We start from the raw sequence: 23,991 nt of genomic DNA, 5'->3' as shown, positions 1-23,991 counted from the left end.
TTTTTTCGGAGGGCAAAGCTCGTCATGCGGCATGACGAGCTTTGCCCTCCGAAAAAAAATATGTTGCGAGGAGAAATTTGGTCACGTTTGTCTTCGCGGCGTTGGTGTCACTGGATAAAACTCTCATAAACCACGTATTATTTACTCTCTAAAAACACTTTTAATAATTAGTTAATGCTGCTGTTCCTCGGAGACATATACAACTAGTGGTATTAAAAGCATGTCGCTCTCTGATAAAAAAGAATATATATCTTTACAAGTCGAATTCTAAATAACCGGAAACAGTACTTTCATTGCTCATCGAAAAAACTTAATAGTCACGTGATGATTCTCTATTCGCAACACTAAACTGAAAGCACAGTTTTTGAAGAGAAACACAGATAATCCGTAAATATCACTATTCCAGCGGTAACATTTTCAATATGAGGTTCTTCATCTAAAAAGGAAAACGTGAACTAACGAGGGCACTATAAGACATATTTACAAAATTACTGACGAGGTCTTGCTTCTATGTCCATCAACGCGTACGAACAGATGGCCACGGGCGTAACCGACATAACCAGCATCGCACTGGTCACACTTGAAGTTATACACAACGCATTGTTGATCAATGAGCTGAGGCTTAGGTTCGCTTGTCGGGAACTCCTGGGCAATCTTGCGGCTCGTAAACACCGGTTGAACACTGGTCTGCAGCTTCACACTGAGATCTTTCAACTGTGTCTTCACGATATTAGCAGACTCCTGGTCTTTAAAGGGTATGACAACCCGAGTAGTGTTTTCTGTCGTAGATCTGGACCGTAATGAGGGCTGGCCAACGACCTTTAAATTTAGGAAGGTTTTGACAGTGGAGTCAACAAGGTGCTTGGGATATTTCAGTTTAGAGAAAACAGACTTCAGTCGTTCGCACTCCTCAGTGAAGTAGGACCATGACGAAGACAGGCGATGTGCGCGATCGAGCATAGCTGTCAATAGTCCGCGCTTGTACCTATTATCGACATGACTGTGGTAATGGAGAAGCAGACCACTGTTTGTTGGCTTCACAAACACTTTAGTTTCAATACGAGGCGCTCTGTTTAGGAGTTGAGTACCGAGAAAGGGAAGCATTCCATCATTTTCGACCTCCATAGTGAAGTTGATGGCGGGGTGAGCGTGGTTGAGGGTGTTAAGAAAGTCCCTAGCTGTAGACAAATCGGGCATCACAGTGAATGTGTCGTCAACATATCGACGATAGTAAGGTGGCAGCTTGCCCTCGACATCTAATTTCTCTTCAATAGACGACATGAATACGTTGGCTAGCAAGGGCCCAAGGGGGGACCCCATCGCTACTCCGTCGATCTGTTCATACAGGGATCCATTAAATTGGAAAAGCTGCCCCCTGGTGGCCACACCCAAAAGATCAATAAGGTCTTGCTTTGAAATGTTCAAATCATACTCGGAATTAAACCAGTTGTTTCTAAAGGCTCTGTCTGCGAGAATCGTAATGGTTTCATCCAAAGGTACATTCGTGAACAAGGAGGACACATCATAGGACACCAGCAAGTCACCAGGTGTTATGTTGAGGTCTCGCGGTAGTTCGTTCACAAAATCGAAAATGTCCGTGACTGTGTACTGATTTAACGACAACGGTTTGAGCTTGTTGTCCAACCATTTCGCCAGAGCATAATTATACGTATTAGTCGCTGATAGGATTGGTCGCATGGCTAATTTCTCCTTGTGTGTTTTCGGCAACCCGTACAGGTGTGCCAGTCTAGAACCGGTCGGACGAAGAGACTGGGCCACAGCGTGAGGGAGGATCCTTGTGATGATAGATTGTACAAGAGCCTCCTTTGCTAAAAGCGGATGATAGTGCTTGGGTGGACACTATCATCCGCTTTTAGCAAAGGAGGCTCTTGTACAATCTATCATCACAAGGATCCTCCCTCACGCTGTGGCCCATCGTGTCTGTAAAACTATGTTTCATCTGTGTGAAAAATCAATAAAATTAACTGTATAACTTTCTGTGTGTAGCTGTCGTTCTTCCTGTCGTTTTGCAGTGCTAAATGGTGAATTTTATCATTATCAGGGAAAGCTTGCTTTGAAAAAAAAAGATTTCGCGTGCGTAACTAGTGCCAGTCCCAAACCGCGCGTTAAAATTTTAAATCCCTAAAACTTCGAAGAAAAGAAGGGTTCAGATTTTTCTTATGAATAAGAAATACCTTAGCCTTCTTTATAATATAGATAGGACCCTGCACGCGCTTTGATTGGTCAAAAACCCATGTTTAATCAGCATATAAAACATAGAAAAAGCGTGTCTTATTGTTTTTCGCCGCATTACCTCTATATCACAAAGCAAATGAAGAAGTTTAAGCCGGGTATTACACTGTGATTAAACACTCCGGACATTTAAGAAAACTCGAGAAATGTAGAAAACACTCGCCTGCGGCTCGTGTTTTCTACATTTCCCTTGTCAGTGTTCTCAAATGCCCGTCGTGTTATATCACAGTGTAATACACGGCTTAGGCATTTTTATTTGTTAAATATAATCGTACGTATGGAATTACTGTTAACACGTAAAAAAGGAAAGCTACTGTAGAAAGTCTGTTAATACGGGTGTTTATGACCTCATAACTTTTATCATAATGCGAGTTTCATAAAACCCATACGTAGCATTAAGCACGTGGATGTTCTTAATCTGTTGACACTAATTTAAAGTTTCGGTATTAGAAGCCTTTTAAGTTTTTTCTATTGTGGTCACGTGACTGGTCAAATATGGCCATCATTTGAAACTTTGCAGGACTCCTCAATGGAACAAACCTGTGCAACAAAACTTATCCTTAGGAGGTCCGGTTTTCAAAATATGACGGCTACAAACCTTCCTTAGCAACAAAGTCATGACCAATTTGTAGTTAAGAAAGACCCCCCTTAACTGAAGGCAAACAATGGTGGGCAGAAACGATTACAGATTTGTTCACATCATGTTAACGCACAGCTCAGTAATATGCCATTTACGTTTCCAAGGTTTTCTTTGGTCAAGAAAATAGCTACAGCCGTCGTCTTGAAGTCACTGCATTTAGAACTGAAGAGGATAATTTTCTATTTACGTAAACGAAGTTAGTGAGTGCAATGCGTTGGCCAAACTATCGAACTACCTAAATAGGTATCTAATCAGAGCAAAGCGGATCAAATCGCCATGTTCTTTGTCAGGGTTTCTTTGCAACGTTTCGACCAAAATGCAGTTTAATCTCCGCGGTACTTCCCCACTTACACTAAATAATAATTAGTTGGAGTGAAGCCCCTTAAAAAGCATATTTTTTGTTTTCCTCCTTGAAGCCCTATTTTTTAACATGCCCCACCCCCTACGCCTAAATCCCACCAGCCTCCCCTATCTCATTAAAATTGAACGGTCACAAGTATAACATATATAAGATTGTGTAAACCAATATCAATTTACCAATTTGGATGTGTATCTAAGAAGGGTTGTCACCGTCAGTCTTCTAAAAGCCTCGGATAGTGTTACAGCTATCTTAAGATCAGCTGTATTAGTTCAGGCCATGCTAATATTCCTCCTGAACCTAAAACTCAGCACGAAGAGCTCCGAGGTTGTTCTCTCGTCTTGATCAACCCAGAACCTGGCTGCGATTTTTTTTTTTCAAAGGTGGCAGTGGGGTATGTAAGAAGGTCTGACCTCAGAATGTTCCTTTCATCCACATTAAGGCTTCGACCACACTAACGCGTTTTTGAAAGTATCCATTTTCGTCGCAATCAGAACGAAGGAAAATAATTTCGCCTACACTAGCGTTTTTTTTTTCAATAGGCCCACACTGACGCGTTTTCATTCATTCGAAAACGGATACTTTTTGGTGCGTTTTCCCCTATCGTCCGCCTAACACGCCGGAAAACGCTGACTGACTGACTGACTGTTTTCAAAAGCCTCCATTTTCGCCTGTCCACCCTAGAAACATTTTCAAAACGGTGCGTTTCCTTTAGAAACCGTTTTCAAAAGCCTCTGTTTTCATCAGCGTTTTTGGTCGCTTTAGTTTGCATGATAGGTGAAAACGCATCAAAAAGTATGGATTTCCAAACGAAAACGCATCAGTGTGGCCGGAGACTACATCTGTATTTCATGTTTTCGGTTTCTTGCACAGTTGAGCCATGAAGTGTCTAATCTTTACTGTGGCGTTGCTGTCTACGTGTGCACTTTGGAGTGTAAGTATATACCATATTCGTAGTCAGGAAAACCTACTCTATATATTCTTAATTTTGCATTTTTTTTTCTATGAAAATGATAAAAAAAGTAGTTTCAATTCACTTTTATAACAATATTTAAAGGCTTTAGAATTAGAATATCTGACAGCAAATTTCGGTGATTTTGGTTTTCGTTCACTTTAGAAGAAACCCATCTATAATGTATCTTTTTCACTCAGTTTAATGAATTCCAACTAATTTTTTTACTTTTCCTCCCGTAGGATGAAGTGGCGAGTTCCTCTCTGAGGAATTATCGAGGTGATTATCACAAAGATCAATGTTGATATCAGTAAAATAAATCAACGACAACAACAAGGTTTCTTTCTACTGCAAACCAAAGAAAAGCAATTAATTATACAATATTAATTAAAAATACATTTAGCATCTGGTCACCCAAAACAACTATGAAGCTTAACTAGTTGGGTGACCACCATTTATTAATTAAAAATAAAGAAACCAAAATCACGATATATAAAGTGATATATTTCAGTGGCTGATTCACCAGGGATGAGAAATGATTTGAAATTCGCAGTTTAGCAGGCTTTCAGGATTGCAATGATCAAATTGGAGGAAAATTTGGATGTCAAATTCAGGCTACCTATTATCAAGAGTTTGTAATAGAGTAATCGCCCTACTAGAATTATTTGCTAAGGCCGGCCTGATCCCTAGTCTAGGGACCTGGGTCTTGCCAGATACCCATACTTCTTTGCGGGGCGGCCTAGAGGGAAATTGAACGGACATTTTGAATTTGATGGATTGTAGTGGAGCGGAGTTGTGTCGAGGTTGTTATAATATCGAGAAGATTACGAAAGAAGTATAAATTACAGAGGACGATCCACAAATGAGCAAATGTCGATGAAAGACATTGTATCGCCAGATTTCCTTTTAGCGTTATATTCACTGTTCATTTTTAATTTGTATCGTAGCGAATCGCAGTGGAGTGAGTTAAAGAGCGATCTCGACGAGTGGGTCTTTGTGAAATCGAAATTAATAAACAGTTTGTTAAAACTCTGGATTAGCGTTAAGTTATGTCAGAGAATTTGAACGAAGACGACAACACGCCCAGAAGAAAAATATTCGGTGAATTGTAAATGTGCATTTAGGCGTTGGTCCATATTATAGCTCTTATTTAAGTGCTTTTTTGGTGTAGCTTCCCCAGGTTGTCCACGACCAGTGGTAGGCATCTGTGACGCCGGGAAAAAGGCTGGCTGTTCTGTGGTATTGAATGATTGCCCGAAAGGTCAAATATGCTGCTTCAATGGATGTGGATTCACGTGCGTTAAAAAACCAGGTAATACAGTTGTTAACCCTTTAACTTAAATATGATTGGTCGATATCAAGTTCGTGATGGGTGAAAAACTAGTGATTAAATCTTGCAGGAAACAATCAAATTCTGTACGCAAAATCATTCTAAAAGCAACAAAAATGCATTAGTCAAACTATTGCTTGTACCTTATGGAAATAATATGGCTTTTAGTAATATTATAATAAACTCGAGATCAGTTTCGTGAGCTATTCGTATTCGACGTTGTATTTAACACCGTTTTCTCCAGACAAATAGAACCTCAGAAAATACAAAACATATCTTGTGTCGCTCCCAGTGGAAATGATTTCAATACTTTGCATTGCAGGCCTGACATTAGTAAATCTACAGTGTCCCCCGCTCAAACCAGGGACAATTGGCATTTGCGTTGAAGCTTGTTCCGGACACTTCGACTGTCCAGCTGGCAAACTGTGCTGCTTCAATGGGTGTGGACACACGTGCCAACCGGGTAAATTTAAGGTAACCACGTGCACGTGAATTGTGTAATTTCAAATTCAAGTGGTGCGAAATAAAGAATTTATGTTGGGATTAATATCAAAGGATTTCAGTAAGTTCTGATTTCTGAATGCATAGTATAATATTTTACCCTGGGTACTGTTATTAATGACATGGTAATAAATTATGGGGAATCGTTCTGGCGTGGGACAAGCCCTAGACCAGGCGAAAATAGAAGCGGACAGCTAGATCAAGCCCGACTTACTCATTGGGTAGGAGGGTGGGTCGCCAACCTCTTCGCTTAAGCTTTTCGAGTAGAGAGATGGAGTGGAACACGGGTAAATTCTTTTATGCTGCCATTTGCATTAATTTACTATTAATTATCAGTGCAAATGGTGTTTGCACAGTGCATGGAAACGCGTACTACAAATATCACCAACAGTCATGCACCGTTTGACCAGGGCTTAAAGGAGCTAAGTCACGTTATTTTGAGTTATTTTGGCCACGCACAAAATCACCTTTAAATTGAAGGAAACCTGAAAATAGTAGTTTACTAAGATAGAAAAACACCAAAGAGATCACAATAAACCATAAAGGAACAAGGATGGTTGAGGATGGAGACGATTAACATGAATCACAGACGACGAATTTAAAACATCTAGGCTAAACTTTTCAAGACGTCCAAATTGTGACGTAGCTCCTTGAAAAGCTATCTGTTTCCACAATCAAAAATTTGCTTCACTTGCACTGTTTTATTTAAAAGTTTTTTTTTTTTTGTCGCATTTTGATATTTTCAACTTAAATTTTCTAGCTTTATCTATCAGTCGATGATATTGTAAAGAGAATCGAGACTATAGTACGTTATACTATGGTTTGGTCCGTTGATGCTTAAAATTTAAGCTTTTCATTATGATTATTATTGTTGCTCGTCGATACCTTGATTTTCTCATTTGCTGTCCATAGATAATAGCTGCTGATAACAGTTAATTAATTAGTTCGTGTGCTAATTGTTCCAGAAGGGTCAACAAGTGATTATCGAGATAAAGTGTGCAAATAATGAAAAACTGTAGTAATATTAATAGGTTAATTTCACGTGTGATTTTTTTTTGCAGCCATCAAGTGACTGACTTGGGGCAAACGACAAGTAGCTGCGTTAATCTCAAATATTAAAGGCATTGCAGAATAAAATAGTGGCAAAATAATACAGCTCACTTTGTTTTATGTGCTTCCTAATAACAATATGGGAAATCAAATTTCCAAGCATGATACATCAAAACTGCCAAGTAACGAGAGCACATAGTAGAGTACGTCTTCTCTCGCTCTCCAACTCTTGGAATGGTGATAAATAAAGTTAGTGACAAAATACGTCCTTGCATACGGCCGGTGTGCCTAAAATTTGAATCAACCATTCAGTATTCAGCAGGCAGGAAAAACTGTGCTGTCCTGACGTCAAATGCATGTTAGCAGGAAAGGCGTTGAAGTCGGGCAACTCTTCTTACGGGAGACGGCATTGAATATTCACAAAGAGGAATTTCTTATTCCAAAACCACATCAAAAGTGAAAAATATGAAACATTTTGTGTCTTCAAGCTTTTAATATGGCGCCAAAAATGGGTCGACCGCGTCCGGCAACTCGCTCTTCGATCGCTCTCGTCAGGTAGGATAATAGTTGCGTCATTTTGAAAAAAAAATGTTGTTCAGTTTCTCGTCACAATTAAACCCAGAGTTCTGAGTTAAAGATAAGACTAAAATAGTTCAGGGTTTAATCCCTTCAACAATTCAATGCAGAAAATTACCCAGAAGCTTGGATTCCGGTCTTAGACCCGTTTTTCTGAGTTTGAATATTTTTTTAGCATTGAATTAAGTAATCCGAGAGCAAGTTAATCATCATTATGTATAGTAAACTTCACTTGCAATAAGATTGGCAGTTTTTTTAAGCTGAATCAAGAGAACTTTCTCATTTTAAAGTTGAAACGTCAAACGTCATGACGCATGACGAAGAAGCTAACAGTTGATTAGCGCAAAGCAAACAGTGTTTAATTTCACTTTCTCAAAGTGACGCTACAACACTAAGTTTCTTTGATCAACTCGCCAGCAATACAAATTCCCGTTTTACAGATAACGCGTTGAAGTCGTACACCATGAATGCAACATTGATGGTTTTACTGCTGTGCTTTTTGCTGAGCAATGTAAGTACCCAAAAATACTTAGATACAAAATTCATTTTATTTAAGGGGCCACGTCACACACCCTACCTCACTTGTTGTTGCGCTGTTCAAAATAACCTTCGAACAAAAAGCAGACTTGAATAACAGTTTGTCTTGAATAATAATACCCAGTAAAACTTAAATACATCAAAATTACACGAAGCATTAAATGATGGTTAGCTAAAATGAAATGAAATGGGCATGATTGGTACATGATTGGTACGAACTACGAACGACGAACCCCAGGGGATATCTCAAGAAAGTTTTATACGAGAGGGTTCTACCATGAGCTGCTGTATAAACCCCAGGGGGCTCTACCCCGAGGTCCAAACCCTTACCCTTCTGTATGAACCCCTGGGGATATCTCAACAAAGTTTTATCCCAGGGGGCTCTACCCCGAGGTCAGAAGCTTTACCCTTCTATATGAAGGGAAACCCCTTCAAATACTTTCTACAGAAAATAGTTTCACAAAAATCTAGTGTTTGTTCGAGATATGTTTTTTTTTTGATTTTCAAAATGATTTTTGCAGGTTCCTAAATGCTCTGCACGACCAGGCGACGGTGAGTAAATACTAGCAATCTTAGCTTTTCCTTGAATTGATAATGAAGAAAATCAACATTGCACCGACAGGCCGAGTGCATGACCAATGTTGTAATGATAATGGTCAACATTGGTTTATTATCACTGGCATTGAATTGATCTTGATCAAAAATAAAACAGATAATGAGCAATATGGGCATAAGCTGAAGGAAAGAGAACGAGGATTTGGAAAGATTGACATGAATTTCAAACCACAAACTTGAAAAATCTAGGCCAGTTGTAAAGGCCATGCGCTTGACTATGAGGAGAGAGTGGCTGAAAACGAGACTGAGGCCTTTTTTTCCCAACAAACAATATCTCTCAAAGATAGTAAATGGACTAATAATGAACTTCATTGGGAGGCGGCATGGTGAACTGGTTTAGGGCACTGGATTTGAAATCTGGAGGTCCCTAGTTCAGATCCTCCGCCCTACCGCTATCTGGATTTGTTCTCCGTAGTCCCGCGGCTCAAATCCACCACCGCGTTGCGCAAATGGCCTCCCACCAGTCGGCATGTTTTAATAATTTATGTTCTATTTGCAATATTTGGTTATTTGCATGTTTACCGTGTCCCCAATTAGCTCAACACCGCTAAATACACTTGACACTTAAATCAAGTTATTTATTTTATTTATTTTATGTAATGATTTAGTTTATCTCTGGTGTGGCACCTCTCTCTTTTAGGCATTAAGCCGTGCAAAGACGCGCTTCCAAATATCTACTGCGGGCGCGGGGGACAGGAATGTCCAGAAAGATTCACATGCGTCGTTCACCCAGCTGATCGCTTTGCTGTCTGTTGCCCGGATGCCGGAATGGGACGAAAGTAGCAGAGATGTTAAACCAAAAGTCAGCAGGTATTCGGCAGGGAGGGCAAGTTTTTATTTGGGATAAACAATTAAGCGCGATGGAATAAACATTCTTTTCTCTTTTGTCTCCCGTTTAGCAAAGTGGTCCTGAAAGGGAGAGGGGTTGGGGTGAGGAAGTGAATAAGAGACGGAAAATGAAAAAACATCGGAGGCTAGAAGTCAGATAACACTATGCAACATCAGTCTGTACTGACGAAAGGCTAATCAATAAGAAAATTTTAGTCACCTAAGAGAGCTCAGCCAGAGTATTCTGAGTTATTTTGGCCACGCATAGAATTGATTGCAGGAAACCTGAAAATAATAGCTTACTAAGATGGAAAAACACCAAAGAGATAATAATAAACCATAAAGAGACAAGGATGAGTGTCCCCAGTTAGCACATTTAATAGCGCTAAATACATTTGACACTTAAATAAAGCTATTATTATTATTATATAATTATTATTATTATTGTTATTATTATTGTTATTGACACCGATCTCAAACAACGAACGTAAAAAATTTAGGCTAAAGTTTTCAAGATGCGTAAGCCGTTACCTAGCTCCTTAACATCCACTTGGACTGTAAGCTAAAATGAAACTACAGGAAATACAGTGGCTTTCTTAATAAACTTTGTCCTTTCTTTTGTTTCAGACTCCCGTTGTGTTTAGTAACTAAACAGTTTCATCGCCGTAGATTGAAGCCAAGTCATGTACTGGCGCGAAAATGGATAGCGCTACAAAACTTTAGCTTGTAACATTTAACATTAATTACATGCGTAAATTTATCATGTAATTTTACAGGCACACACGAGAGTTTAAAATGAATGAAATAAAAAAAAGTGTATGTTACAAATATGTTGGTGTCATTTTAACTGAAGCCCTAACCTGGGGAAAATTGAAGATTTTAGTCTCAGTCAAGGTGTTCAGAACAGAAAGTGGTTTCTGCGCACCAAGGTATCTTTTAGGGTTCCATTTGACAGAAATAAAAGAAACTAACAATTCGCAGTCATACTGTGTCGAAGGTTTAAATAGATCTGGAACGAAATCTTTGACATTTCTTCTCAGATGAAAGCATTCGATGACATTTATGCCACCAAAGTAACTTAACTCTAAATTATGCGTTTGTTTTAGATTGGTATTTAGGGGAGTCACATAAAGCGTGAACACACCCAGATTGGTCTTTTGTAAGGGTCTACCGTAAATTCTCGAATTAGCGCCCTCCCCCCCTCGAATAAGCGCCCCCCTCCCCTCCCCCCATTTTGTGGACTTAATGGGACGTGCAGTGGCCTAATGGTTAGTGCGCTCGTGTCCGGATCGAGCGGTCCGAATTCGAGCCCAGGGGCCCGTTTCTCGAAGGTCCCGAAAAGTTTTCGCACCCGGAAAGCCACAGCAAAATCTCTAACCTTACGATTACAGAGCTGTTTTATTCACATATTCTTAATATGAACAGAGGTTCCCTTCATACAAGAAGTTTCAGGCGTATACACTTCTCCGTTTCTAGATACAGATGAACTAAAAATGGCTTTACGGGCCCGAAAAGTTTCGGGGCTTTCGAGAGACGGGCCTCTGGGCTGGGGACATTGTGTTGTGCACTTGGGCAAGAAACTTTACTCTCACAGTGCCTCTCTACGGGCGACCTTAACGCTGGGGAGACCCTGTGATGGACCGGCATCCCATCCAGGAGGGAGTAGAAATACTCCTAGTCGCTTCATGCTACTGAAACCGGGATAAGCTCCGGCCTGATGGGCCACTTGGCTCGTATACAGACTTTACCTTTTAAGCAATAAACTGCAAGGCTGATACCTTTTACCTTTTACCTTTTACCTTACCACGTATTTATTAATTCTTTATTTTTTTTTTCCTGTTTCACACGTTTCAAGTGGAAAGACAAATTCAGACCGTACTCAAGTGTTGTTTACAAATTTACTGCATCTTGTACATAGTTACCCACTGGTTTTGGTAATCATTCCTGTAAAATGACATGACTCCAGCGTGACGCAGGTCCAGCAATATGGCGTGACACTAACGTTACCAAGTACCTAAAGTTTGATTCATTCAGTATACCTTACCTTGTCTGTAGTTTGTCCTTGTTCTCTGTAGTACGGGAAGTTTATTCCATCGTTACTGTGCTGCAGTTTGTACTTGGTTACCCACTGGTTTGGATAACTATTCCTTCCTTGAGTTGCTACTCGTGTTACAATGTGCTTGCTACGCAGATCAACTTGAAGCCATTGATTGACATCATTTCGTCCAGCACACCAAGCTCCTGCTTTGTGTTCAGTGGCCTTAAAATGCAGCCTTCCTTGTACGGCGGCATGCCCGTTATTCCATTGTGAAGAGGGACTTATTTGTCTGACGAAGATCCCACCGGTCACCATGCCGAGGGCTTCTTGACATTCTACAAATACGACGTTAACGTTTGGCTTCCTTTCACAAAATAGCAAAAGCACTGGCTAAACTGGTCCGCGACGGAACTGAGGAGAATTTTTATTGATTCCTTTAGTGGTTCGAATTTTGTAATACGGACTACGCTGTTTTCTCGTGTCTTAATGTAATATATCAAACACGAGAGACGGTGTTTCATAGGGATATCCAAACACCGAGAAGAGAGTTGAAAATACGACGTGCAGCGGAGTATTTTTGCCGAAATTCGAGGTATTTGGATAACCAATGAGACACTGTTTCGAGTGTTTGATATATCTTCTCAAATGAAACAAAAACACGGAGAGGTAAAATCGTTCACATCTATGCTAATTAAGGCCGGGTGTACAAATCTCCTTCACAGTTGCGATTTTCTTTGTTTTAACTTGATGAATTATTAATGAGTTTGAGATGCGATCGTTGAACAGCACGCGGATCAGTAGAATCGCGAGAACTGGATGCCAGCGCAAACGGAGACTTGGTAGGGTAGGGAGTGGAGACCGCTAAAAATTTTTTGCACAATACAATTATACAGTTATTGTTTAAGAAGACGAATTTTTACTTTCATGTTTGGAGGACAATTTCCCAAAGTCCGATTTTCAAATATTATATTTTATGAGGACAACATTTTATTAAGTGCCGCAAGTGGAGCTTTTTCATATTTATGATCAGCCACAAATTGTATTTGAAAATTAAGCAGCTCCTTGTTCTTTCCCCAAGTCAGTCACTAAATGGCTACAAAACAAAAGCACATAAAATTAAACTCTCAAGTATATTGCAATTCTACATTATTTGCACACTTTATCTCGATTATCATTAGTTGACCCTTATGGAACAGTTAGCACACAATTAATTAATTAATTATTATTCGTGGCAACAAATGAAAAAATCAAGTCATCCGGCGACCAGCCACAACAATAATAACAATGAAAAGCTTAAAAACCAAAACAGATCAAACCATAGTTCTGGTCTCCATCCTTCCTATACTATCATCCATTACAATGTTTGAGAGGAAGTCACATCATCCTGGTCAAGTTGGAACTTGGAGATGTTGGAGAGAGGAAAATCAAAGAACCCGGAGAAAAGCGATCAAGAATAACTTTTTGACGAGTGCCTAATCATTTGCCTAAACTAAACTTTATATATATTGATACACCGCCAAATAATTAGATTAATCCAATATTCTTGAAATTCTGCCTTTTTTAGGCAAGGAATAGTTCTGCAATAAGCTGGTTGTATTACTACGCTCAACAGCTGCGAAATGCGAATCGAATGAAAATGATCAATTTTCAACCTGACTGGGACTCGCTAAATTGAGTCTGACGGTTAAATCGAAAATGACGTTGTTTTTTTTTTTCTCCGAAAGACAAAATTATTTCATGGAAAAAACTATAAAGCCTGTTTGCATTTTTGCCAGGGGCTAGTTATACGCAAAAGACTTGAGTTTTCCAGCCTTGCCGAAGAAATTTGATTTTGTTTGATTTTTGTGGACCTTTGCTTTTAACACTCAATGCTTTCAGTTTTTATGGCGACCACTACAGACAGTGCGGCCCTATGCCCCACTGGGGGCTACAAGGAATGATGATAACTACAGACAGGTCAATGGTGTCCCAATGGGCAGCAAAATGGCCCCAAATTACGCCTGTTTGTTTGTTGCAGTATTCACATCGATATCATGAGAATACCACAAAAGATAGCTCCAAAAACGTTTGGAAGTATCTCAAGTGCTTCTTTTCGCCGAATTTTTAATCGTAATCGATAGGAAAATGCTTAGCTAGACATTTCTTGCTGATTTCGAGTTAGTTTAAGACAGAGAAACGGCTTTTGCGTTTTAGTGGATGTTCATGAAATGGCGATAAATCGTAAAGTTCTGTGTAAATAGTACGTCAGCCAGAAAAAATATTGAAGTCCCCAAACATTTTATGGCTCTTTTGAGAACTTTGTGTGGGAGGCGCGGTGGCCTCATGGTTAGCGCGCTCGTCTGCGGATCGAGCGGTCCGGGTTCGAGCCCTGGCCGGGGGACATTGTGTTGTGTTCTTGGGCAAGACACTTTACTCTCACAGTGCCTCTCTCCACCCAGGTGTATAAATGGGTACCGGCGAACTTAATGCTGGGGGTAACCCTGCGATGGACTAGCATCCCATCCAGGGGGGAGTTGAAATACTCCTAGTCGCTTCATGCTATAGAAACCGGGATAAGCTCCGGCCTGATGGGCCACTGGCTCGCATGCAGACTTTACCTTACCTTACCTTTGAGAACTTTATTGATTGCTCTCACTTACTATCCATGTCAAATAATGTGTATTTGGTTTTGCCCATTTCAGATATTTGCCAACAATTAAAGGCTACACTCAACACTACGAAATATGCACCTTCATTAAGATGAAGCCACGGAGAGAAATAAATTTCTCAGTTCAAATGAATATCTTTGCTTTTAGACTGATAGTTGTAGAACACGATCCAGTGGTTTTCGTTTTCATACGTTCATGGTTTTTCTTGTTGTAGAAATACTAAACCAAAGATGGCTAATTAAATATGCATAAATTAGTGTCAACTGTCCATTTTTGCAGGGGGTCCCCCTAAGTTGAAGGGAATAAAATATTTTGAACTATTTTTTTGCCGCAATAATTCACTCACCAAACCCAAAATTCGTGCCAAGTTTAAGCGAAATCGATGATTTAAGCTGTATCACCTCTTGCCTGGTTCTGTCTGGTTTTCTCATGGACACACCCTTAAGATAGTTTGACAGTTTCGCCAACGCATTTTGCGTTCACTGATGTCGTTTAGGAAAATAGAAAATTATCTCCTCAGTTTTATATGCTGAGACTTCAAGACGACCGTGACAGCTATTTGCTTCACCAAATAACACCTTGGAATCGTAAATGGCACATTACTGAGCTGTGTGTTAACATAATGTGAACAAATCTGTACGTAATCGTTTCTGCCTACCACTTTGTGCCTAAAATATTCTAACCACATACAATAGCCCTACAGCGACTGCCAGGGCAAGGGGCTTGTAAATTGTAGGGAACGACGCTGACCGCCACAGGGGAGGTGGGAGGGGCGAAACGTAATTGCAATTGCACCGAACTCCGTCGAACTGACCACGAGGTGAATGAGAACGTACGTGATATTTGACGGGAAGACCGCAATGCATCATGCCACTAACGCGCAGGCCCAACACGCCGGAATTTGAAGTACTTAGTTCTTCCCGCGTACCGGGCTAATTATGTAGGCAGTGCGAATAGTCCAATGATCATAGCCACTGCTGGCTTTGAGAAAGAAAGGCAGCTACACACAGAGTTTATTTCATATTTTCACAGATACTTTTAATGTTGATTAAATTCACCAAAATTTCGTGTCAGCTGTTATCCACTATTCTTAACCTCTATTGATATTTATTTGTAGCTTCATTATGAGGAACTTTGATGTGTTCTTCCGGTAACCTGGCCCTTCAGCGTCCCCTTCTAACTGAAAGATGAAACAAGCGTCCAAAAATAATTTTATTATTGAAGTAAAAGCGTCAGGTTGCCACATATAGGGGCCAAGGGAACGCGAAAACACTATATTTATGTCATTAAACTGGTACAAGGTCCTTGTTGGGGAAATATTGATCGGGTTCTTTTTTATTTGCAAGGTAAATAAGCGTGAAAAAAGAAAAAAAACTTTTGAGCAATGTTTAAGAAAGGCAATTCACTGAAATTGATGCCGTATTGCAAAATTCAGACCACTCTGGGGAGAACCCAGAATTATCCTTTTTGCAAATTAAATAAGCGTGAAAAATGAAAAAGAAGAAGAACTCCGGCAGAATTGTTCTTTTCATCATGGTCCATTTTCACCATGTAACAAGATAAAATATCAGGCTTTAGTATTCTGGTTTGACAAAGCGACTACTTATTTACTTTTCAAGGACACAGGCGGTCAAATGACGATTTGTTTTTGCGCGTAAATTTTATGTCTGAGGTGACGGACCAAACAGGTAGCTCTTCACTCACGGTTATCTGTTCATGATAAGCCATATTTGTGAGATTATGATTAGCCTTTTTAAGAGTGTTTTTGTTTTCGGGAGGCATTCTGATCTCAAAAGTACGATGCCATGTAGGAAACAAAACTTCTTAGATAGCCTGCTGTTTTAGAGTATGGGATTTGATTATACCCTATTCTTCATTCACCAATCATGATCGAGTTAACAGCCAATAGCTTAGCCATTACTACTCATAAAAAATAACTGTTATTACCTGGATCAACGCATGTGTATGCGCATCCATTGAAGCAGCATACTTTACCGACACTGCATTTGTTAACAGGTCCGCATTCTGTGACACAAATTCCAGCCCGGTCTGGCCTTGGACACATTAGTGCCTTCGGATCAACTGCATGAGAGGAACACTTCAATCAATCAGTCCCTCTGATAATTTCTTATTTTAACACTTGCGAATGAGAAAACAGTGGCCGTGTATTCTAATCCTTGCCTTTCGCAAATCATTGTTTGTTTTAATTTCAGTAAACTATAAATTTGAGGTGAGCAACCTTCAGTTTGGAAATAATTTGGCGCATTTGCTCCCCAAATCTGACTAAACACCAGTAGACATACATCAGCCTGTATAAGGGTTGCATTATAAAAAAATAGATTGTAATTCAAATCTTTTCGTTCAGTTGGAAACCTTTTTCCTTTATTTCTCAGTGATGTAAAATATCGCAATTCAACCCCAAGGACAATTTTAAAGTCATTTTGATATCTACCGTCTCTTTTTTTCCTAAGGGTGGAGCCTGTTGCTTCATCCTACAGAAGGGAAAATAAGAAAAAAACCTGGTTGGACTTGATTGAATGTTATGAATATAATAAAATTGCGTCTTCTTAAGTTAACGAGGTGAATTTAGCACCGAAGTCTGAAATTTTCCCCTTTGTAGGACAATGATAAGTTTTTTCTCAATTGCAACGTTTACCCATATGCTCTATGAAGTGGAGCTCCGCGTTTTGGCAAAAATTTCTGAAATGACGAAAAAGTTGCCTCACAGAACATTTGAGCTCGTGAAATCTAAAATCAGCACTAGTAAGGTATATACTTACACTCAAAAGTGTGCAAACAATCGATAGCAGCACAACTGCAACGGTAAAGCGCTTCATGGCTCAATTCTAGAAGAAACCGAAAATGTGAATACAAATTTTGTGGTCAAAAAGATATGTAACAATGGATATATATGTATTAAAATGCTACTTTGAGTATTGCAGTTAATATATTTGGGTACCAAGGCTGTTCACCAAAACCTACCACTTCGTCACTGGATTCTGTGTCTATTGGGATGAGATTCAAACTGAAGGACCGAGACGTTTTTCTTAGTTTTTAAGCCTTTCGTGCAGAGTGTATCTAAGCGTCCTGTTAAGGAAGCAAGCATTAGTATAGCCTGAATAAATACACAGCTGAGGCGTAAGTTTAATATTACAACTTTTTAGCTAATAGATCTTTTTTATGTTTGCTTACTGTGCATAAACCATCGCGATTGGACACAGATTCCAAGTTTTTAATATGCTGTGAGATTTGGCCCATTTTTTAAGATATACAAACAGCTTTAAGTTGCTAGAACTACAGCTGCCATTAAACTTAATGAGTTTACTTAAAATGAATGTAAAGCATTTCTGTTAATATGAAATTTGTGTTCATGAGCAACAGTGGCAAAAATTTAGTTTACGATAGACGACTTGACAGGATACCTGGCAAAGAGAAATGATTTTCTTCTTCGAAATCAATTAGTCTCAGTTTTCACGAGATTTATTTTCAGAGTTTATGCAGTCAATATCTGTACTGAACATGCCATGGCAATGCAGAACATTTTTTATATCGAGGACGATTTAGAATTAAAATTCACCATCTTTATTAACTTATCACTACTCACGATGAATTCGACAGCGTTGATCCTAGCAGTATGCAGGACACCTATCATATATGAACTCAGTTAAATGACCTTGCTCTCCATGAGTTCTCGTAGCTCAGTGGATAGAGCGCCCGCCCGGTGTTCGGGAGGTCATGGGTTCGATTCCTGTCGGGGACTCAGAATTTTTCTTTGTCCCACGCTCGTGTCATGTTGATTAATTTCACCTTCACATTTCATTACCGAGCTTAAAATTCACCATCTTTATTAACTTATCATCATCACTATTCTTTGCGTAAACCTTGTTTGAGGCTGCAGTTGCGACTTCATCTTTTAAAAAGTCCAAAACTTACTTCATGTACCATCAGAGCGAATAGACACACGTGGATTTTTCTCTTTTTCTTAAGCAAATAGTACCTTTCTGAGGGCAAAGAGCGCATTAGTTGAGCCAACATTATTCATACAAACTCTAGAATCAGTTCTAGTCATATACCGTTATTATGTCGTTTTTGTTGATGTAATCAAATTCATTATTTGGAGAGTTGTCAAAGAGGGCAGTAAAATATCGAATTTGTTACGGACCTCGGGACTGAATAACCTGTTATTTTTCTTTACACAAAAAATCAGTCGGTTATAAATGTCCTCAAGTTAATCTTGCAAGAGAAACAATGTTTTAAAATAATAAAATTCGTCATACAAAACAGAAAGTGGCCGTACCTACTTCCTGTGAGGAGCTTATATCGAGGAGCAGGAAAATAACAGTATGGTTTTAAGGCGACGCGAAGGAAGATCAATGCAGTGCGAATAATTATTTGTCTTCCTACAAACGTACCAGGTTTCTTCATTTTCGAGCAAAGTAAAAGCAAAATGGAATTGGTTCACTGTTAAAACTGTTTCGACTCTTTGGACTCTAAGAGCTACCTTTGTCTGCATATTCTAGTCTGATGATGGCATAGTTCTTAACGAAAAATATAGCTCCCAGTTTAGCCAACTGTTGTCTGAATTTCGACACAGTGAACAATCTCGGATTATTATTTCCTTATCTATATACTTAAACAACTAACCCCGAAGATCTTTCGAAAGACATGGTCGTTTAACGTTAGACACGCTCTTTTCTCATCGGGTTTCCACCAAAAGTCCAATTATTCCGTTGAGGCAAGAAACTATAATCTGGAGGCAATTATTCCCAGAGGCTTGTACGCCCCAATTCTTGGCCTTCATCAAGACCAAGAATCGGGGCGTGTCAACGAAATCGGAAAATGAGCTAGCATTAATCGCAGCAGCTTGCACAGAAACCATTATCGAACTCGATCAAACCGCGACCAGGAGTGCTTTAAAGACTTTATTATATATTTTCATGTTCAGTTATCTAACACAGTAGATTTGACAAGTATCATTAACAGCAATATCCAAGTCATGGTACTGATGAAGGCTTCGTTATGTTATCATCTTTGGCAATCCAAAGCGCAGCTGTATTGCTCAGTCAGTACCCCTAAACTGATCAAAGAAGAGAAATATATTAAGGCTTCGACGTCAATATCAATCTCGAACTAAATAGCGATTGTACATAATATCAGGAGCCATAATCGGGGACGGAGACCGTAAGCGCGCGCCATTTCTAGTATTGGGGTTGTCTCCATGATATGGGACAATAATTCTATTTTTAGAACAAATTGCCCCATCGCTGGAGGCACACGCGCGTACATGCTGCGAGGATTTTTGCGGATGTCGCGCGGAAGAAATGGCGTCCGAAATTCCTGAAATTTTTCGTGTTTTTGGCCCACAACTCAACGCGTTTACGTCTGTTGGAATTTTGCTTAAGTATTTTCGTCGTAAGCTGCTCCAGTTTGAGTGAAGTAAGACAGTGTCGAATTTAGGTATGTTCCGCTTTAAGCTTAGATATATATCGCTGACCAAGTTGTGTTCTGACGGATGCTTCTTTTACGTGAGCTGTACATTACTCCACTTTAAATCTCACATATGTTGAAGATTAACAGTTTTTCCATTACACAGCAAAAAATAGCTGGATATGTTGAGATATAGCAGAGCTTCAGGACTTCATAGTTTCCTAGCTCCACTTGCCACACGCTTGCGAGGAATTTGCCAGTCTATCACGACCGAAAGGTAAAACAAAATAATTGCTAGTTGGAGTTTCGCCTGAATTGTGAGCAACGCTTGACGTTTCATCAAGGCCCAAAAACTTTACGTCCGTAGAGACTGCTCAGTTTTATTCGTGTAAAAATCCAGTAAATTTTCTGTTGTCGATGAATGAGAGCGCCCGCCGATGCATGTTTTGTTTTTGTACAGTCAGTAAACATGACAAATTGTACTTCCGCCGCACTTTCGTGTGAAAACGTACATCGAACTCAAACAATGACTGTATAGTTTTAAATATGTTTAAGATTGATAAATGTTTGAGAACATATTAAAAGCTAAGCTGAAAATATGCGAATAAAGCAGAAATAATCAGCAAAGTTACGATGACGCTTTCTTTAATCAACTTCGAATAACGATTTCGACTTTGTTGATCGAGTTTAAAATATCAAAACTCCTTGTCTATTTTCATTTTCGCAATGTAAAACTTCACTATGCTTATGCTGAAGAAACACACATGATGTTAGTAGCCTTTTTTGCGTTCGTGAAATTTGTTGCAGCATCTCAGCACAAAAGATAACTAAAGAAATCTTTGTCAAGATTTGCTGACAATTGAAAAACCGACTCGGACTTGAAAGTGCAGGAGCTGCAGTATGCAAATGAACTAATTGTACGCGTCAGACTTTCCTTTCAAAAACTTTTGCAAACTCACCAAAGAAGCAGAAACAATAAGAAACCATCAAAACAGGTTTTGGTTATGATTAACCATTGTCCGAGAAACTCACAAATTAACTCGATACCAGAGTAGAGAGTTTTCTTGCTATATTCTTAAGTCAGAACAAACGCAAAAACATACGCGTAAGCTTACAACTAGCGCGAGCAGATCTTATTATTCATTCCCAGCGCGAGATTGAAGTCTTGTTTTCGACCCTGAAAGACCCACCTTTTCCGTTGGCTCAGAGCATAGAACTACATATAAGCGCCCTGGTTCTTAGTCCCTGCCTTATTCCCTGCCATCGCTGTGAAAAATACGCAAGAGAATCTCTCAACTCTCACCATTTGATCATGCAACGTGACAACATCCACGCGAGAACCCCGGACATGTGCGTGGATCCGCGCGGGTATATGACGTCAGGATGGCGCAATTTGTTCTAAAAATAGAAAAATTGTCCCATATCATAGGTACGCGCGGATCCCAAGACTTACGGTCTCCGTCCCCGATTATGGCTCCTGATAATATGTGGAATTAATAGTTATATAGTGACCAGCTTTGCCCCATGCCGTTTCCTTTGCAAAGGCTTTTGTTGGAGAATAAAAGATCGGAGCCGGTGAAAGCACTAGGAGTTTCTGGTAACGTCAGACCTTCCCAGTTTTTTTTAGTTCGTGTACGGAAAAAAAAAGAAAAAAAAAACAAGCTCATTTTCATTCTCACACGTAACAAATCAAGAACGTCAACGGCAGTCAAAAAACCAAGCGTTGAAAAATCAACTTCCTTCGTTTTTCGCTCATTAGACTTCTAGAGCGAACAAACTACATTAGGTTTCTTATCTCCCTGATACCTATTGAATGTAAGCCCAAAAAACCGAGATCAATTGTTAAACTTCTGGCACCGGATGCCTGGTTTTTACTGAGCGCCGTTCTTAAGAGCTCAAACTAAAGCGCGTGCAGAATTGAAACTGTATTACTGAATCATTTACAAACCTTTTCAAGAAAAACTAGTCTGTGCGTATGAAGACTGAATAAAGCACGCCATGTTTTATGATATACCTGGTGACATACAAAACCGGCCACAACCGTCAAAGCAGCATTTCAACTTCCCAGGACAATCATTATCTCCACTGCACAGTTCAAAACACTCTCCGGGACCAATTGGTTTAGGGCACATACCAGGCTTTTTATCCCGCATCACTGTTAAACGAAAATTAGTTATTTACTAAAATTGCAGCCAGAGATTCACATCAGTAGTATACATTCGAAGTTGTCAATGTTCGACACTGACTCTACTAAAACGTTAAAACAACGTTTATAGCTACTTATACAAAGACGGTCTTCGTCGGTTTAAAAAGCTGACTGAAATTTCTGGCTGTCTTAACAGTAAACCATTAGGTAGCCAGTAATTTCAGTTAGCTTTTTAAGCCGACGAAGACTGAAGTTGTTAGGTCGAAGCGTCTTTGTATATCAAACACGAAAGATCGTGTTTGACCACATTTCCAAACACCGAGAAGAGAGTTGAAAATACGACGCGCAGCGGAGTGTTTTTGACGAAGTTCGAGGTGTTTGGAAATGTGGTCAAACACTTGAGTGTTTGATATATCTACTCAATCAAAACTAAAACTAAGGAGAAAACGGAGAGCTAAAATTGTAAAACTCTATGCTAATTAAGATCAGATATCCAAACACCGTCACGGTCACGATTTCCTTTGTTTTTTTAAAACACATTTTTAAACACCTATTTTGTAAAAATATTATCTGATAATAAATATCTAAAAATGTGGCAAAACACTGCCTCCCGTGTTTGGTATTGTTCCCGCCAACGTTCATAACGCTTACATTGAAAATGGTGAGGTCTTAAAATTAAACTAGCCCTAAAAAATATTGTAGGTCGCCGATCTAGTGGCGCACCGCAGACAGGGAACAAGTCAGGGGGGGCTCCATATACAATAGAAGGGGTGAACACCTAAAAAGCACCAGAATCGCGTTCTGTAGTGTGGTTAGAATCATTGAATTATCATGCCAGCTCTGAGAGGTTCTAAATTCTATGTCTGTTGGGACGGCAGAACAAAAGACTGACGAATGTGAACTATTCTATTTGAATGCATGCTTATATTTTCGCCTTCATTGATTAATATTCCATCAGTCGTGTCTGTGTTCAGTTTTCGTTGAGTCGTTGTAGAGTTCGGATTCGAGTTTTTCATTTCATTGGTAAAACATTGATTTGTAAGATTAAATATCGTCGAACTAGGTGTATCACCACAGAATTGCGAAAAATTGATCTCGTAACTAACATGATAGATAAACACCTTTATTTAAAAGTAAAAAACTACTCTAAAATTTTCAGGGTAGTCCCTTCAGGGAGCTTACAAAACATCTCTGCTATCAATAGGAGCCATAAAGCTATTACCTAACATAGAATGCACAATAATAGGATATATACAAAAATAAAAACATAAATATATGAAAGTACTTTAAAACAGATATCAAAAGCCTATAACTACCATAGTGATATAACTAGCATGCAAAATTTAATTTGCCACCTGATCGTTACCTCTTTCGTTCTTGAGGGAGAGGCCCAACACATCATTCTTAAGTGAAAAGACTAGGTTAGAATGAAATTTTGCATTAAGTAATAAACTTATTCTGAAGCAAACGGATTTTCGCAATTAACTGAATTAGGTAAAATGTTGGCTAAAATAACTGAATTACGCTAAAAGAAAATTAGCAAGGTATACTTACACCCCAGAAAGTGCTCACGATGGATAGCAACACAACAATAAGCGTAAAACGCGTCATGGTTCGAGTCTACAAGAAGTAGAAGACATAATTAATAAATTAATTTAACATAAGTCGGAAGGACTTTTAGTAGCTTATAAACTTAAAGAAAAACTTTATTTAGTCATGGCTTGTTATGTTTGTTCGCAACTCTGTTCATCGTACCTTTTCTTTGCTATTATCTCAGTGAAAATCGTGAAATTCCAGGTTTTTCGTTTGTCGACATGAGATTCAAGAACAGATTTTCCGTTTCCATAGAAACTCAAGGTCGCGTGCAGAGGTTCGCGTGCAGAGGTTCACGTTGAGAAACGAGTTATTTACATTCACTTTGCCTGAGTTAGTGCAGCTGAGATCAAAACCAAGATATTTTCAGTCTCGTGACAGACATAATCTACTTTAAAACTTCATGCTCTAAAATTCGAAATAAATCGCGTGCGCCAATAATTTAACGACATGACAGAAAGATAGATTATGATCGTTGGCGATAGTCGATAAAGGGATA

The 23,991-nt window shown here is 39.3% G+C and overlaps 3 protein-coding genes and 2 long non-coding RNA genes across 8 annotated transcripts; 2 read left to right on the top strand and 3 right to left on the bottom strand.

Moving 5' to 3' along the window:
• Nucleotides 1-480: 480 nt before the first annotated feature.
• LOC145470427 (uncharacterized) lies at nt 481-1,851 on the bottom strand. Its single transcript, XM_081454231.1, has one exon. It carries the CDS (start codon nt 1,696-1,698, stop codon nt 481-483), a length of 1,218 nt encoding a protein of 405 aa, XP_081310357.1. The 5' UTR covers nt 1,699-1,851.
• A 938-nt stretch (nt 1,852-2,789) lies between these two features.
• On the top strand, nt 2,790-7,890 carry LOC145469668 (uncharacterized). The gene is made up of 6 exons (XM_081453423.1): nt 2,790-3,645; nt 4,125-4,185; nt 4,446-4,482; nt 5,375-5,515; nt 5,856-5,996; nt 7,096-7,890. The coding sequence occupies exons 2-6, from the start codon at nt 4,132-4,134 to the stop codon at nt 7,104-7,106; spliced, it is 384 nt and encodes a 127-aa protein (XP_081309549.1). The 5' UTR covers nt 2,790-3,645; nt 4,125-4,131; the 3' UTR covers nt 7,107-7,890.
• A 154-nt stretch (nt 7,891-8,044) lies between these two features.
• LOC145469609 (uncharacterized) lies at nt 8,045-10,321 on the top strand. Its single transcript, XR_014042345.1, has 4 exons — nt 8,045-8,171; nt 8,719-8,749; nt 9,453-9,622; nt 10,268-10,321. It is a non-coding gene; the product is annotated as an uncharacterized LOC145469609 (long non-coding RNA).
• Nucleotides 10,322-14,449: 4,128 nt separating this feature from the next.
• Nucleotides 14,450-17,884, bottom strand: LOC145470172 (chelonianin-like). Of its 2 annotated transcripts, XM_081454001.1 has the most exons (5): nt 17,309-17,884; nt 17,107-17,172; nt 16,779-16,818; nt 16,274-16,408; nt 14,450-15,506 (listed from the first exon to the last, which is right to left on the bottom strand). In XM_081454001.1, the coding sequence occupies exons 2-5, from the start codon at nt 17,161-17,163 to the stop codon at nt 15,490-15,492; spliced, it is 249 nt and encodes an 82-aa protein (XP_081310127.1). In that variant the 5' UTR covers nt 17,164-17,172; nt 17,309-17,884; the 3' UTR covers nt 14,450-15,489. The 2 variants fall into 2 exon arrangements, with proteins under 2 accessions (XP_081310127.1, XP_081310129.1); XM_081454003.1 differs by having other exon boundaries at nt 17,107-17,884.
• A 305-nt stretch (nt 17,885-18,189) lies between these two features.
• Nucleotides 18,190-23,725, bottom strand: LOC145470171 (uncharacterized). Of its 3 annotated transcripts, none has more exons than XR_014042446.1 (4): nt 23,655-23,725; nt 23,454-23,519; nt 21,702-21,908; nt 18,190-19,403 (listed from the first exon to the last, which is right to left on the bottom strand). It is a non-coding gene; the product is annotated as an uncharacterized LOC145470171 (long non-coding RNA). The 3 variants fall into 3 exon arrangements; XR_014042445.1 differs by having other exon boundaries at nt 21,768-21,908; XR_014042444.1 differs by lacking the exon at nt 18,190-19,403 and having other exon boundaries at nt 21,240-21,908.
• Nucleotides 23,726-23,991: the final 266 nt, after the last annotated feature.

Source organism: Orbicella franksi, chromosome 15 (genome assembly GCF_964199315.1).
Source record: "Orbicella franksi chromosome 15, jaOrbFran1.1, whole genome shotgun sequence".
NCBI lineage: Eukaryota > Metazoa > Cnidaria > Anthozoa > Scleractinia > Merulinidae > Orbicella > Orbicella franksi.
This window is presented reverse-complemented; position numbering and strand designations above follow the sequence as displayed.

What these genes read in the sequence shown, in the direction of transcription:
- LOC145470427 (XM_081454231.1), bottom strand. Translation starts at nt 1,698, where the DNA reads ATGCGACCAATCCTATCAGCGACTAATACGTATAATTATGCTCTGGCG.
- LOC145469668 (XM_081453423.1), top strand. Translation starts at nt 4,132, where the DNA reads ATGAAGTGTCTAATCTTTACTGTGGCGTTGCTGTCTACGTGTGCACTT. An exon ending in CTCTCTGAGGAATTATCGAG is followed by an intron (nt 4,483 to 5,374) that starts GTGATTATCACA and finishes TTTTTGGTGTAG; the next exon opens with CTTCCCCAGGTTGTCCACGA. An exon ending in CACGTGCGTTAAAAAACCAG is followed by an intron (nt 5,516 to 5,855) that starts GTAATACAGTTG and finishes TTTGCATTGCAG; the next exon opens with GCCTGACATTAGTAAATCTA.
- LOC145470172 (XM_081454003.1), bottom strand. Translation starts at nt 17,163, where the DNA reads ATGAAGCGCTTTACCGTTGCAGTTGTGCTGCTATCGATTGTTTGCACA. An exon ending in TTGTTTGCACACTTTTGAGT is followed by an intron (nt 16,819 to 17,106) that starts GTAAGTATATAC and finishes TCCCTTCTGTAG; the next exon opens with GATGAAGCAACAGGCTCCAC. An exon ending in CCTTAGGAAAAAAAGAGACG is followed by an intron (nt 16,409 to 16,778) that starts GTAGATATCAAA and finishes CCTCTCATGCAG; the next exon opens with TTGATCCGAAGGCACTAATG.